The 13,167-nt window shown below is 20.7% G+C and overlaps 1 protein-coding gene across 6 annotated transcripts in view; it reads left to right on the top strand.

Annotated features, from left to right (window-relative positions):
- Positions 1 to 12,072, top strand: part of LOC129615802 (protein alan shepard) — a 117,437-nt gene extending 105,365 nt beyond the window's left edge. For 5 of the 6 annotated variants that reach the window (XM_055531177.1, XM_055531176.1, XM_055531173.1 and 2 more), the window contains 5 exons: positions 7,368 to 7,509; positions 7,581 to 7,954; positions 8,887 to 9,051; positions 9,811 to 9,959; positions 11,927 to 12,072. In XM_055531177.1, the coding sequence (XP_055387152.1) occupies positions 7,368 to 7,509; positions 7,581 to 7,954; positions 8,887 to 9,051; positions 9,811 to 9,948 (819 nt within the window). In that variant the 3' untranslated portion in view covers positions 9,949 to 9,959; positions 11,927 to 12,072. Of the gene's footprint in view, positions 1 to 7,367; positions 7,510 to 7,580; positions 7,955 to 8,886; positions 9,052 to 9,783; positions 9,960 to 11,926 lie in introns of those variants that run through there. The other variant, XM_055531179.1, reaches the window with a different exon arrangement.
- The last annotated feature ends 1,095 nt before the right edge of the window (positions 12,073 to 13,167 follow it).

Below are 13,167 nucleotides of genomic sequence, written 5' to 3'. Positions count from 1 at the left end.
TCAAAATATCCCTTATAAATCATAATTAATTACAGTGTCTGTTTTTGATGTCTATTAGAAAAAAATCATAATTTTATTATGATTTATTTTTTGTGATAAAGAATATGGCTTTATTTGTACACCGGATATTCAGAATATCGAATATTTAGATTTTTATTCAATGATTTTGAAATTATAAATTTTTAAGTATTATACAAAATTTTATCACAAGTGAAAATTTTAAAATAAAAATCTCTTGTCCTCTTCGAATTTCATCATTCATTTTTAAAATTAAATTAAATATAAATTTTTTATTCAAAGAGAACATATTCCCGAAAATTTAACCAAAGTGGACATATTCTTAAAAATATTATTAATCTAATTGTGTATTTTGTTAAACATTTTTCCGAAGATAATTAAAAAATTCTAAAAATTTAATTCCATAAATTTGATTTTAATTACGATATTGCCAAATAGTACAGATAATTCGTACTTATACTGAGATTCTTAGGAACACACTTTATGTAGATTTCAAAATTAATTTTTTTTTATATATGTACGAGTATATGTAGTATTATTTTGTTTTTTGGCAGATTTATTTTGTTTTTAGATATTAGTGTAAATCTAGGGTCTAGAACTCACTAAATCTCAATTTTTCAAAAATTTAATGGTTCCTTTCACACAAAACTATGAAAATGGCTAATTTTTATGCAACTTACCTACGCTGTATGAATATTGTCTCTGTATTAAAAATTAAAATATTTAAAACCACTGTCTCATATCGAATTGATTATGAAAAAAAAATTAAAAATATTTAATTAAATTAATAATTCTGCTTCATTTACAAATTTGTTCAGTAAAACTTAATTTGTAACAAATTTTATTAATTTCCTTTTGATATTATTTAATTGTTATATGAGATTAATTGATTATACCTATATGAAATGTTCGTGCGTTATCAATCAATTAAAACTTTATGTCTATACCCATAAATGGTTTAACAGGAAATTTGAATGATTTTATAACTGTGCAATATTATCTTTGCAGTATATGCTAACTATTATCTGAAAATTTACTATAAAACTTTTTTATAATAGTGCATCCTTTCAACAGTAATAACCTACTTTAATTCCAAAACATATAATTGAATCATATGGAAACATGTATGTGCTTACATGAAACTCATATTATTATAAATTTTTTTTGATACACATATTTTATAATATTATATTGTACTCAAGAGAAAATTATTAGATAATATAGGTTTAGATATAAATATAAATATGTATGTATGTATTACAATATAATATTTATGTAAAATGACAACGACAGTGTAATTATTATGTGTATAGACTGTGGAATATATACGAATATGATAATTAAAATCTCTTGATAAATGGATAATCAATAATGTTATATGCATAATATATATATGTTTAGATACAAACATGGCATATTTAATATATTTAATAATGCACATACAATACTTATGTACTTAGTTTAGAAATAATTCAAAACTTGTATATAACATTATGTATATGGGGTATATGTAATATTATTACCGGGGCATCATTTTGAGTATATATTATTATTATTATTACGGATATATATATCTACAATCTACATACATAATATATGAATATTTACATTTATTATCAATTTGCTATCAAGTGTATCAAAAATATCAGCAAATTACTAATCATTAAACGTACTTAATATCTATTAATAAAGATAACATATACAAACATACAGACAAAAAAATTATATATTTCTAATACGCGTATATATTAGTTTTACATTCACAAGTACGACATACATACATACATATATCTATTACAAAAAAATTGTTGTGTTTTAACGATAAATTGAAATAGAACTATTGTAGAAAATTTTGGATTTATTTAAGGGAGAACTAAATAATATTTAAAGTCAAGCCGATTTTATTATCAAAATTTTATTTAATTGCAATTTTGTAACAAAAAACCACTAGTATGAACAACAAGTTTTTATAAAAGAATTCACGAATTCATCTACTATTCTAATACACTATAGCCTCACAAAATCTTTGTTAATATAATGCCATATACCTATAATATTAGAGTAATTGTAAAAGATTTCTAAATGTAATTATCGTAAATTCTTGTATTATTTTTTTACATTTATACAACACAATACATACATACATTTTTTATGTTCTACACCATATGTATTTGAGTATACATTTAGTGACGTCATTTGTGAAAACATTAATGATATCTTTTTCCCCCAAAACAAAATATCTAAAAAAAACTTTATTGCATAAACGCTTAATGTCACAAAATTCTAAAATATTAATATGGTTGAGTCAAATATTAAATTTAATTAAAAAGTTTTATTGATAATATTAAACTTGATATAAGAAATTTAATTAAATTTATGGTATTTAATTGAAGCAAAAATATAATATAGAGGCTAGTGGCTCTTATTAAATATATATAGCTCTTTAAACATGGGCGAGCGTGTGGCAGAACCTATTTCCAAAAGGTTTCCGAAAGGAATGGTTATATTTTTGTTGACTTTTATTCAGGAATTGTTTGAAATCTGGAACAAATTTCTGAAAAAAATATTCTGAATTAAATTTTGCAGAGCTTTTCTATGAACCGCTTGCCATGAACTTTTGATACGTACATCTCATATATTGTAATTTACTTGACAAGCTTTTAATTTGATAAAATCGATTAGGGAAGGGCTATTCCATAACTCAGAAATCGAAGGGCAAGGACTCTAGCTACGTTTTATCGAAATGCTTCTTTATTTTCTTGAATCCTCATAATATGGATTACAATATGTAAACAAAATTTGGAGTACAGTTCCAATAGTTCACTTATTAAACATGCAATTGGGTTTTTATTATGTACTTTAGCTGTCATCACCGTTTTTATCTATGTCGCTAAAAAATTTATTCACTGTTCATTCACTTTTGTAATTTATAGTTCTTGTAGTAATGAAACGACGACACTAGTATTTTGATTAAGATGTAGAGTTTATGAAATTCAGGTTTGTAAAGTTAAGGCGCATATGGAGAAAGAAAAAATCTGGCTATAACATATAGTAATGAAAAAAAAAAACCAATTTCTAAATACAATGAAATAAAACTTGTTTAATAGAAAAAAAAATGTGTGAATGAAAGCAATCTTTTAGTGAGATTTAAATTTCCCAAAATATTCTCCAAGAAATCAAAAGGAAAATAAAATATCTTTTTGTGTTTTATGCTTTTTTTGTTTTTCTGAATCACTTATTGAAATACAGTAGGTGTTATTTCTTCTCCAATTATTTGAATTGTTAAAAAATAAAATAGATTTTTTATACAGTATTATTCGACAATTTAGGCATTTAAATATTCAATTGTAGGCATATAAGTATAAAGAAAACTCCTTGAAAACTGCTTCTTTTTTAGATAATAGTTAACATTATTCTGAATTTTTTTTCTGTTTATGATTAATTGTAGGAGTATATAAAATTATGTTTTAAAGTAAATGTAGCAAAAATTTACAAAAAAAAAAAAATTCCAACTAAAAGAAAAATTAATATTGTAAAGACGCCCATAATTATGCTATCAAAATGATCTTTTGATAAATAAAGGATTTTAATTTATTATAAATAATATTTTTTAGTTAAAAAAGTAAATATAAATATTATAGATGATTGTAGCGTATATAAATAGAAAATAATTAAATTAATTTAGGAACTACATAAGTATATATATATATATTTATTTTTTTTAATATTATTTCTTTTTTTTTTCCTTTTTCATTAAAACTCTTACCAGTAATTATTTCAATTATAATTTTAATAATTTAGTAATGTTAAATAAATTGTTATAGAATTTGACAATTAAGAAAAGAACAACATAGAATTATTTTTTTTTTTTTTAAATTTCAATTATCTTTAGAGTACATTAAGAATTTTTTTATTGCAAAAATTTCGTTCTTCATTCTATAATAATATCAAAAATCATTGTGCAGTTTTTCTTATTAAGTTTTGTTTATTTTATTTTTTTTTGTATTATAATTGTATTATGAATTAAATCATTTACTAAAATAAAAAACCAACAAAAACATTAGATAATTTTAATTATTATAATAAATATAGATAGAGTAAAAACTTGAAAATTTGTGCTTTAAAATCGTTTTTTCCCAGCTGTATAGTTTTACTAATAATAAAAAAAAAAAACAACTAACATAGAAAATGAAAATTTTGATATATTCTTATTTTTTTTTTTAATCGTTATATAAAATTAACATTTATTCTTATAATACTAATAAGCAACTTATATATATATATATACATAATAATAATATTAATAATAATTAATTAATTAATTATACTTTTTAACTCTTAATATTGTATTAGAAATAGAAATTAATTTTAGAATATTAAAAATCAAATTAATTTTCTTTAATAAAATGAATTTTTATTAATTCCTTCAATATTATAACTAACTTTTTAATAATTGTATAAGAACTCTTTTTTAATCACAAAATTACAAAACAAATATTTAAAAATAAAAACATTAAATAGTGTGCCGGCCAATTAGCATTTCTTTTTTAAAATGAAAAAATGAATATATTTTTTTTTTAATAATAAAAAAGTTTATTTGAGTAAATTGTTTTTTATATTATATATATATATATATATATATATATATATATATATAGAAATATATGTGTATATATATATATATATATATATATATATATATATATATATATAATTAAAAAATATATATAAATTAATATTTAGAATTAATTTAATTGAGTTAAAAAAAAAATAAGTTATTTACATATTTGAAATATTAATAGTTAGTTTCCTTGTAAAAGTTTTCTGTTTTTTTTTTTTATTTAAGGATAGTGTTTTTCTGTTTCATAATAAATATAATATAGGTGTAGAATATAAAAGGATCGAATTAAAATTATTTGTTTTATTCAAAAATTTTGTTAAATTTTAATATTGATTTTTTTTTTTATTAAAATTTAATTCATTTCAAATTCAAGTCGAAAGGTTACCAACCACATGGAGTGCATAAATATTGCGCATAATTAAAAAAAAAAAAAACTGAACTATTTCACAATTTTTTTTATTTTTTTCCAAATTGCATTTTTTAAATTGAAAAATACTCAAATAAATATTTTCTTAATCAATTCATTCTAAAATTATTTGTTCTTCTCAATAAATAATTTTAAAAATTCTGTCTCTTGTTACACATTGATTAAATTTTAATTTGACTCTAATGATTTCCTTTTTTGCATAATTCGTTTAATTTTTTGCTAAATTTATTTGTTTTCACAATAAGCGGGCTGAGAAACCGATACACTTCATTACGGCAGACCGCTTAAAGTAAAATAGAAGGAAATTATATATTTTCGATTTTAAATTCAAAACTACCCCCATGTGATTACTTGATTTATTTACTTAAAATTACAAATTAGTAAAAGCAAGAAGAATTACAAAGTAAAAAAAAAAAGACTTTGATCTGCTTTTTATCTATTTGTTCAAAATTTATTAAAGTTCTTCCTTGCAAGCATTTACATTATTTGAAAAATCATTTTTTTTATTTATTTACATATTAATTACAAAAAATTTAATATTATCATTATTTGGCTCATATTCAAAAAATTTAATATTATTAATATCAAATAATTCGCCTCTAATTTCTTAATTAAAACCGAGAAAAATCTTTAAAAATAGTGTACTCACAATTTAATTTTCTACAATTTAAACTTAATTCCAAGTTTGTATCATATTAAAACTTAAGCGTAAAAAATGTAAAAAGAAATATTCCTTCTTATATTTAAAATTTCATAAAATAATTTTTCAAAAAATAAAATTTCAAAAAACTTGTTATTTATTTAGAAAAATTCAACAAAATTCATCCAATACTAAAATTTTTTACACATTAATGTATACTTTTAGTTTCACAAGTATTCCACAATAAGACAACTATGATACAAGTAATAATTATATTTTGTTCTAAGTATAACAAATATTCTTACTAACAAGAGTAAATTTAACTTTTCCAGATTTTCATATTTTTAAAATTGGTTGGTTATCTTTTCGACACACTCTGCATACCTCTGCATATAAACATTTAAAAAAATTTAAAACATTAAATTTTTTACCCATTATCACAGAAATATTTCGTAACAAAAATTTCATGTGATTATTCTATGTGTTATATTTTCGGAAGAATAATAATTAAGTAAATTGTAAAAATATTTTTTAAAAAACAAAAATTTATTTTTAATAACAACCCAATCAAATCAATTTTTATAAAATTTTATCAAACATCAAATCTCTCTCTAGAAAAAGCATTCCCATAAAATTATAAAAAAAATTTTAAATAAATTCATTTGTATTTGTAAATTCGATTAAAATATTCAAATGAAAAATTAAAAGCAAATAAAAATAATTAATTGAACATTTTTTCTTTCGTCCTTAAAGAATTTATCCAAAAAACAAAAAAAAAAAATTCTAAATAAAATTGTAACAATCTACATATTTATTAATTAATGCATCTCAAATATGTTTTTTATGAAATTTTTTTTAAATATTTTATTCATATTTTATAAATTGTTTGAATTTTGACTAAAATTTATGAAAAATTTAAAAAAAATATATAAAAATAATTTTATTATTCAAGGAAAATTTGCAAGTTTTTTTTGGTCGTTATGAGTAATGTTCCATTTTACCATTTAAAAACCTAAATTTCAATTATATCATATTTACATATGCCATATTTATATATTTTATTTTTCAATTAATTCAATTTTAAATTCAATTTTGAATATTAAATTTTTACAATTTTCAACAAAAAAAAAAAAAAAAATAATGTCCATTCTAAAGTTTTAAAAATAACAAATTCCAAAAATTTGTTATAAATTATAGAGATTCTCTTTTTAAAATTTTATAATGTTATACATGTATACTTGTTAAGTATATATGTATATGAATCTATATATATACACACAAATATACATAAATTTTGTTTAATTACTGATTTTCATAATATTTATAAATATTATAAAAATTATTTTTAATTATTATTTCTCTTATTCTGATCCTTTTAGAAAATTTAGTTTTTAATTAGGGAAACAAAAAAAAAAGTAGTGGTTTTTTTATAATTAAAAAAAAATATTAGTTAGTTTTGTTTTGTTTTTTTTTTTTTCATAGTTAAATTTAAATATTAACGCAAATAATTATTGACATAAATTTTTTCAATTTCTCGTCTTTTTTTTTGTTTTGTTTTTTTTTTTTTCTTATAATACACATTTGTGTTTTATATGGAATATTAAAATATAAAATGTGTGTATATTGCGTATATACGAATATCGAAAAAAAAACAAATACAGCAACAAGAACAAGATCCAACAAATTTGTATATTGCAAATTTGCCACCACATTTTAAGGAGACAGACTTAGAAAATATGCTTTCAAAATATGGACAAGTAGTATCGACTAGAATTTTAAGAGATCAACAAGGAAATTCCAAAGGTATATAAAAAAATTGTAAAAAAAAAAAAATGTATTTTAATATATTGATTTTTTTTTTCTTCGAATTCTAGGAGTTGGTTTTGCACGAATGGAAAATCGTGAAAAATGCGAACATATTATACAAATATTCAATGGTAATCAGATACAGGGTGCCAAAGATCCATTATTGGTTAAATTTGCTGATGGTGGTCCAAAAAAGAAAAATCCATTTAAAAGCCCTGATCAAACAACAAGATCTTGGCGTGATGTTACCGCTGAAGGTATACCAGTTGCATATGATCCAACAACAATGCAACAAAATGGTGTTAGCGTTAATCTTGGTACACCGATACCATATACAGCAGCAAGATTTGGTGCACCACCAGTTGGTAGTTATCCAATACCAAGCTCACCATGGATTGGTAGCTATATGATGACACAACCAATTGCTCAAGTAGATGATCAGGTACTAAAAATTTAAAATTTTAAATCAATGTTCTAAATCTAGACAAAATATAAAAAATATAACAAAACTTAATACTCGTATCTCATTAATTTTGTCACTAGTTTTCTGTCATTAATGTTAAATGATTTCTTTTTATAGAAAATAATTTTTGTGTTTTCATATTAAAAATCATAAAATTTATTCTTCAACTCCTTCTTTTCTAAATCTATTAGAAATTACGTAATTTAAATTCTAAAATATAAAAACCAGTATTAAGATTAATTGGTTATAAATTTCAAAAAAAATTTTTTGTATGTACTCTACGAGTTAATCTATAGAATTTTTTTACGAGTAATTTGCACAAAGTAATTGTAATTATTTTATTTATAAACATTTAAGTAAATTTATTACACTTGTGACCTAAATTATTTATGTTCGATATTAAAATCTTATTACGTTTCAATTTGACATAAAATGTCAAAAAAAAAAATCATAATAATTCAAACTTTGAAAACTTTCAACTCTATTTTGGGAAATTTTATTAAAGATTTACTTTTCCATTAACATTGTTTGTAAAAAAAAAATTATTTAAAATTAGACTATTTATTGCCTTCCTGTTAATTACCTCATTACTTGAATAAATTGAAATTTCTTAAAAATTTCTTTATGTTTTCATGATATATACGGAAATATACAAAATTTTACTAATATCATGAAAAAAATGCTTAAAATAGCCGTAGATTTTTTTTTCTTCCTCCATCAATCTCGTAATATATCAAATTTTTTCGCTATTAGAGGCTATAAAATCATTCTGTAAACAAAAATTCTAATTTTATAATTTTATTTTATTTTTTTTTTTCAACCAACATCTCAATGTGCATAAGTATATAAAGAAATTAAAATTCAATGTTTGTACAAATATTATAATATTTTAAAATTTTTGTTAATTTCAGTACATGCAAATGGCTGCACCACAACTAGGAGTTACTTCAGCCTATAAACCAGATCCGGCTGTAGCTCAAGTTCAACCACGTGGTATATCAATGATGGTTAGCGGTGATGGAGTGCCATATGGAGCTATGATGCCACAATTAGCAACACTACAAATTGGAAACTCCGTAAGTTATGTTCCCCTATATATAAAATTTAATTTTTTTTTTATTGTATGAAAAAGTAATTTAAATCATTGCTTGATTATATTTAAAATTTATAATCAAACAGTGAATTAATTATTAAATTATTATTTCAGTTAGCTTTTTTTTTTATCAAGTTAAGTTTCTCTTTGTTGATTAAAAATTTAATATTAAATGTTTAAAAAAAAATTTTTATAAATACAATAATTTTGATAATTCTTGTGTTCTACACAATCACATAAATTGTGGCAAATTTCAATTGCTTGCTCTTTAAAGTTTTCGAATCATATTAAATTTAATAATCAAATTTAATCTGATTCGAAAACTTATTCGAAAATTAAATTTAATAATCACGGTAAAAGATCAACTTAACTTCTATTATGTTTGTAGTTAGTGTGTATATTAAAAAAAATTTCATACACATCAAAAACTTTTTAATTTATTTTATTTTTATTAACAATTTTTATTTAAATTTCTAAATTCTTCTTCATATAAAATTAATTTATTTATTAAATTCAAACAAAAAACTTCTTTATTTCAATTAAAACACCCCAACACCAAAACTGTCTACACAAACAACATTTTTTCTTCTATGTTTTTACAATTAGCTATTCTTGTAGATGTTCTATATAATTTTTTCTAATTAAAATATAAAATTATTAAATTATTATTAATAAAAAAAAATTGCTAAATTCAATTAAATTTATATATGTATAGTATCCTTTTATGTTTTAAAAATTTTAGTACATTAGTTCAACGTATCCATATTATCCACCAGCGATAATTCCAACAATGCCAATGGCTGATTCAGAACAAGCAAGTACAGCTGCATCACCTGATGAAGCATATACACAATATCCACATCCAGCTGCGCCTAAATAGGTCGATGAAAGGTAATTTTAATTCAAATAGTTTTTCAATAATTAGTTATTAATTTGTGCTTAGAATCATTATACGAGTACATATGTATCACATAAACACATATATAATACAATAACATAATGTTCAATTCTTTTAAATATTTTTTAGATAGTAGATTTTTTTTACTTTTAGAAATGTTAAGTTTTTTTTTAAATATTTTTTTAATTGTATGCATTTTATGTTTTAAATACTATATACTATATGTATGTTGTACAATTATAAGACAGATTTTGAACATTTTTTTTAGTTTAAGTCAAAAATTTAAAAAAAAAATTACAAATATTCAAAAAAAAATTATATTTAGTAGGTTTTAAATTTATTTGAGAAAACGAGTATTCCAAAATAAATTAGTATTTTCGTTTACAGCTTTTCGAATATTCTCTTTCGCTCCTTGAAGGCTTTTAATATTTTCTACATTAGCACAGTTTTCAAAAGATTGTAAAGCAAGATTGTGAAGGAGTTAGAAAATGTTAGATTTTGGGTAATAAATAAAAAACTTTGAACACAATTGAAAATATTTTGACATTTTTTCAAATGTAAGCGTACCTACCGAATTTTTTTTTACAATAAAGAACAAAAACCGTTCATAATAGTTTGTTTTTCTTCCTTCTTCTTATTTTTATTTTTTGTTAAATCATTATCCTTTCAAAATAACGTTCTCGTTCCTTTTTCTCTTATTATCATTACTTTCAAAGAAAATTTATAAAGTCTTACACAAAAATAATAAGAGTATAAGAAAAAAAAAAGTACAATTTCTTTTATTTTTTTTTATTAAAATTTTAGCGAATTAACGTACAAAAAAAGAAAAGAAAAGAAAATATGCAATTCATAATATTTAATTTACCACGAAGGTAAATCAATTTACATAAGGAGAATAATAACTTTCTATATAAAATAAATTTTATACAAATCACGATCTCACGGAAAAATTACATGATAATTTTGTTTGGTGGTACTTTGCAATAAAAATAATTTTGTACATTCATACACACCTATATATTGTAGTACCTATATATATATTAATAAAAATATTGAATTAAAATTCAGTGAAAAACATGATAAAAATTTTTCTTAATTATTATTCAGAAAAATTTGTTCTTTTTTTTTGAGTCAACGTAGGTAGCTATACAATTTTTTTTGCAAAATTTTGTGACTTTACTATTGACAATAACATTAAAAAAAATTAAAAGAAAATGTACTACACGTGTTATAGATAAATGCTTACAAGCATAAAAATGAATGTTTGTCCTCTACAAAATTAAAGTATTGCTTTAAATCTTATAAATAAAATGGAAATTGTAACAATAAATTTTATAAAATTACAATTTAAAAATTCTACAATTATTATTTAAGTAAAATTATTTAAAGTCTTCAACTATTGCATATAAAGAGTGTTGTAGACTTATCCTAAATAGTTAGTTTAATAATTATGTTTTTCTAGTAAGTGAAAAATGCGGTAATTTCAAAAATATCAATTATTTGAGGCAAGCTATACAACTATTATGCAACTATTGTCTTACATAATGTACTCACATAGAACTAAATCAACTCTATTATACAGTATGCTTATACATTTTTTTAAGTCCCATTTATTTCTTTCCATTCTATTCGATTACAACGTATTATTTGATTAAGAATTATTTTCAGAACCCTTAAGTAATTTATACATGCATGATATGAAGGATATTGTAAGTTTGTAGACGTTAGTTTTGAGATAATTTCAAAAGAGCTTGTTAATTAAAATACAACGATTCAATTTTGCTTGGAAAATGATTTCTTTAATGACTTTTCGAATTAAATACATATATTCGTTCTACTGAACTTAAAATATTTTGATAAATAATTTGTAAAATTAATTATTTATTTAATAAATTTTCTTTTTTTACTAACAAAACTAATTAATAAAAAATTAATTTTTTTTTCTTTATTTTCATTTTAGGTTTAATCACCAAATACCTCATTTCTTACATCCAATAAAGGTGATTGTCTAAAATTTCGCTGCAGATGGATCCAAAATTCTCTAAAATAAATGCTTCAAACAAAACTTAAAAAAAAATCACAATAAAAAAAAACCATTTTTTTTTTTATTACAATAAAAATAAAAAAAAATTAAGAAAAAAAAATAAAACTGAAAATAAGATGAAAAATTAAAATTTAGAAAATAAATAATTGTATATGTATAATTTATAAACTATATAAAAATGTAATTGAGCTCCAAAAATTTTGAGTGTCGTCGTATATAAGTAAATAAAAAAAAACAAAAACATAAATAAAACATCAATAACAAAATGAAAAGAAAAAAAGAATTTCAAGAAAAAAAAAATGAAAATTTCGAATACAACAAAAATTGTAAAAGCCAACAAAAAAGAAGCTTACATCCTTCTCTTCCTCCTTAATAAAAGAACATGGAATTTTTAAAATTTTCAAGTAAATTAATTTTCTTTTATCATCGTATACCCGCAACTCAATTTTATTAAGAATATTTTTTTTTGCAATTCCTTAAACAATAAATTTTTTCTTTTTTTTTAATTTCACTATTATTGTGAAAATTCTGAAAAGAAAATTTATAAAACTAAAACCATGTTAAGTTCTAAATATTTAACCAAGTGCTTTTAAAAACAAAAAATTCCATTTGAAAAATTATTAAAACTTTTTTAATATGAAATTTAGTAATGTAAAATTTTATTAAACTTTTAAATTTAAAAATAAAATTGATTTTTTTTAAAAACTAAAGATTATTGAATATAAGTAATTTTGCTTTAATAATTTTTTTTTATAAAACTCTCAAAATACATTCATAATCGCACCTGCATTTATACTCTCTTAATATTATACCATTCACCTCTCTTGAGGTGAATGGTATAATATTAAAAAATTTTATAATTTTCACGAAAAAAATCAATTTCGAAATTCTTTAATTCCAAACCTCTTTTATTTTCAATTTATATCCCTCAAGTAATGCATCTAACATATGGATGGAATGTACCTTAATTTCGTTAAAACTACACTTTATAAAAGGAAAAAAACAAACATAAATTTTAAAAATTCCAATAAAAATAATTGCTAATAATATATTTACATAATATATTTATTATAAATTATAAAGAACAAGAAAATATACATTATGAATACCACAATCATATTGTATAGTCAAACAGAAATTTAGCAATGAACTGGAAA

This window comes from Condylostylus longicornis, unplaced genomic scaffold, assembly GCF_029603195.1.
Source record: "Condylostylus longicornis isolate FDR11 unplaced genomic scaffold, ASM2960319v2 ptg000148l, whole genome shotgun sequence".
NCBI lineage: Eukaryota > Metazoa > Arthropoda > Insecta > Diptera > Dolichopodidae > Condylostylus > Condylostylus longicornis.
The sequence above is the reverse complement of the archived record's forward strand: the minus strand, read 5'-3'. Positions and strand labels throughout refer to the sequence as shown.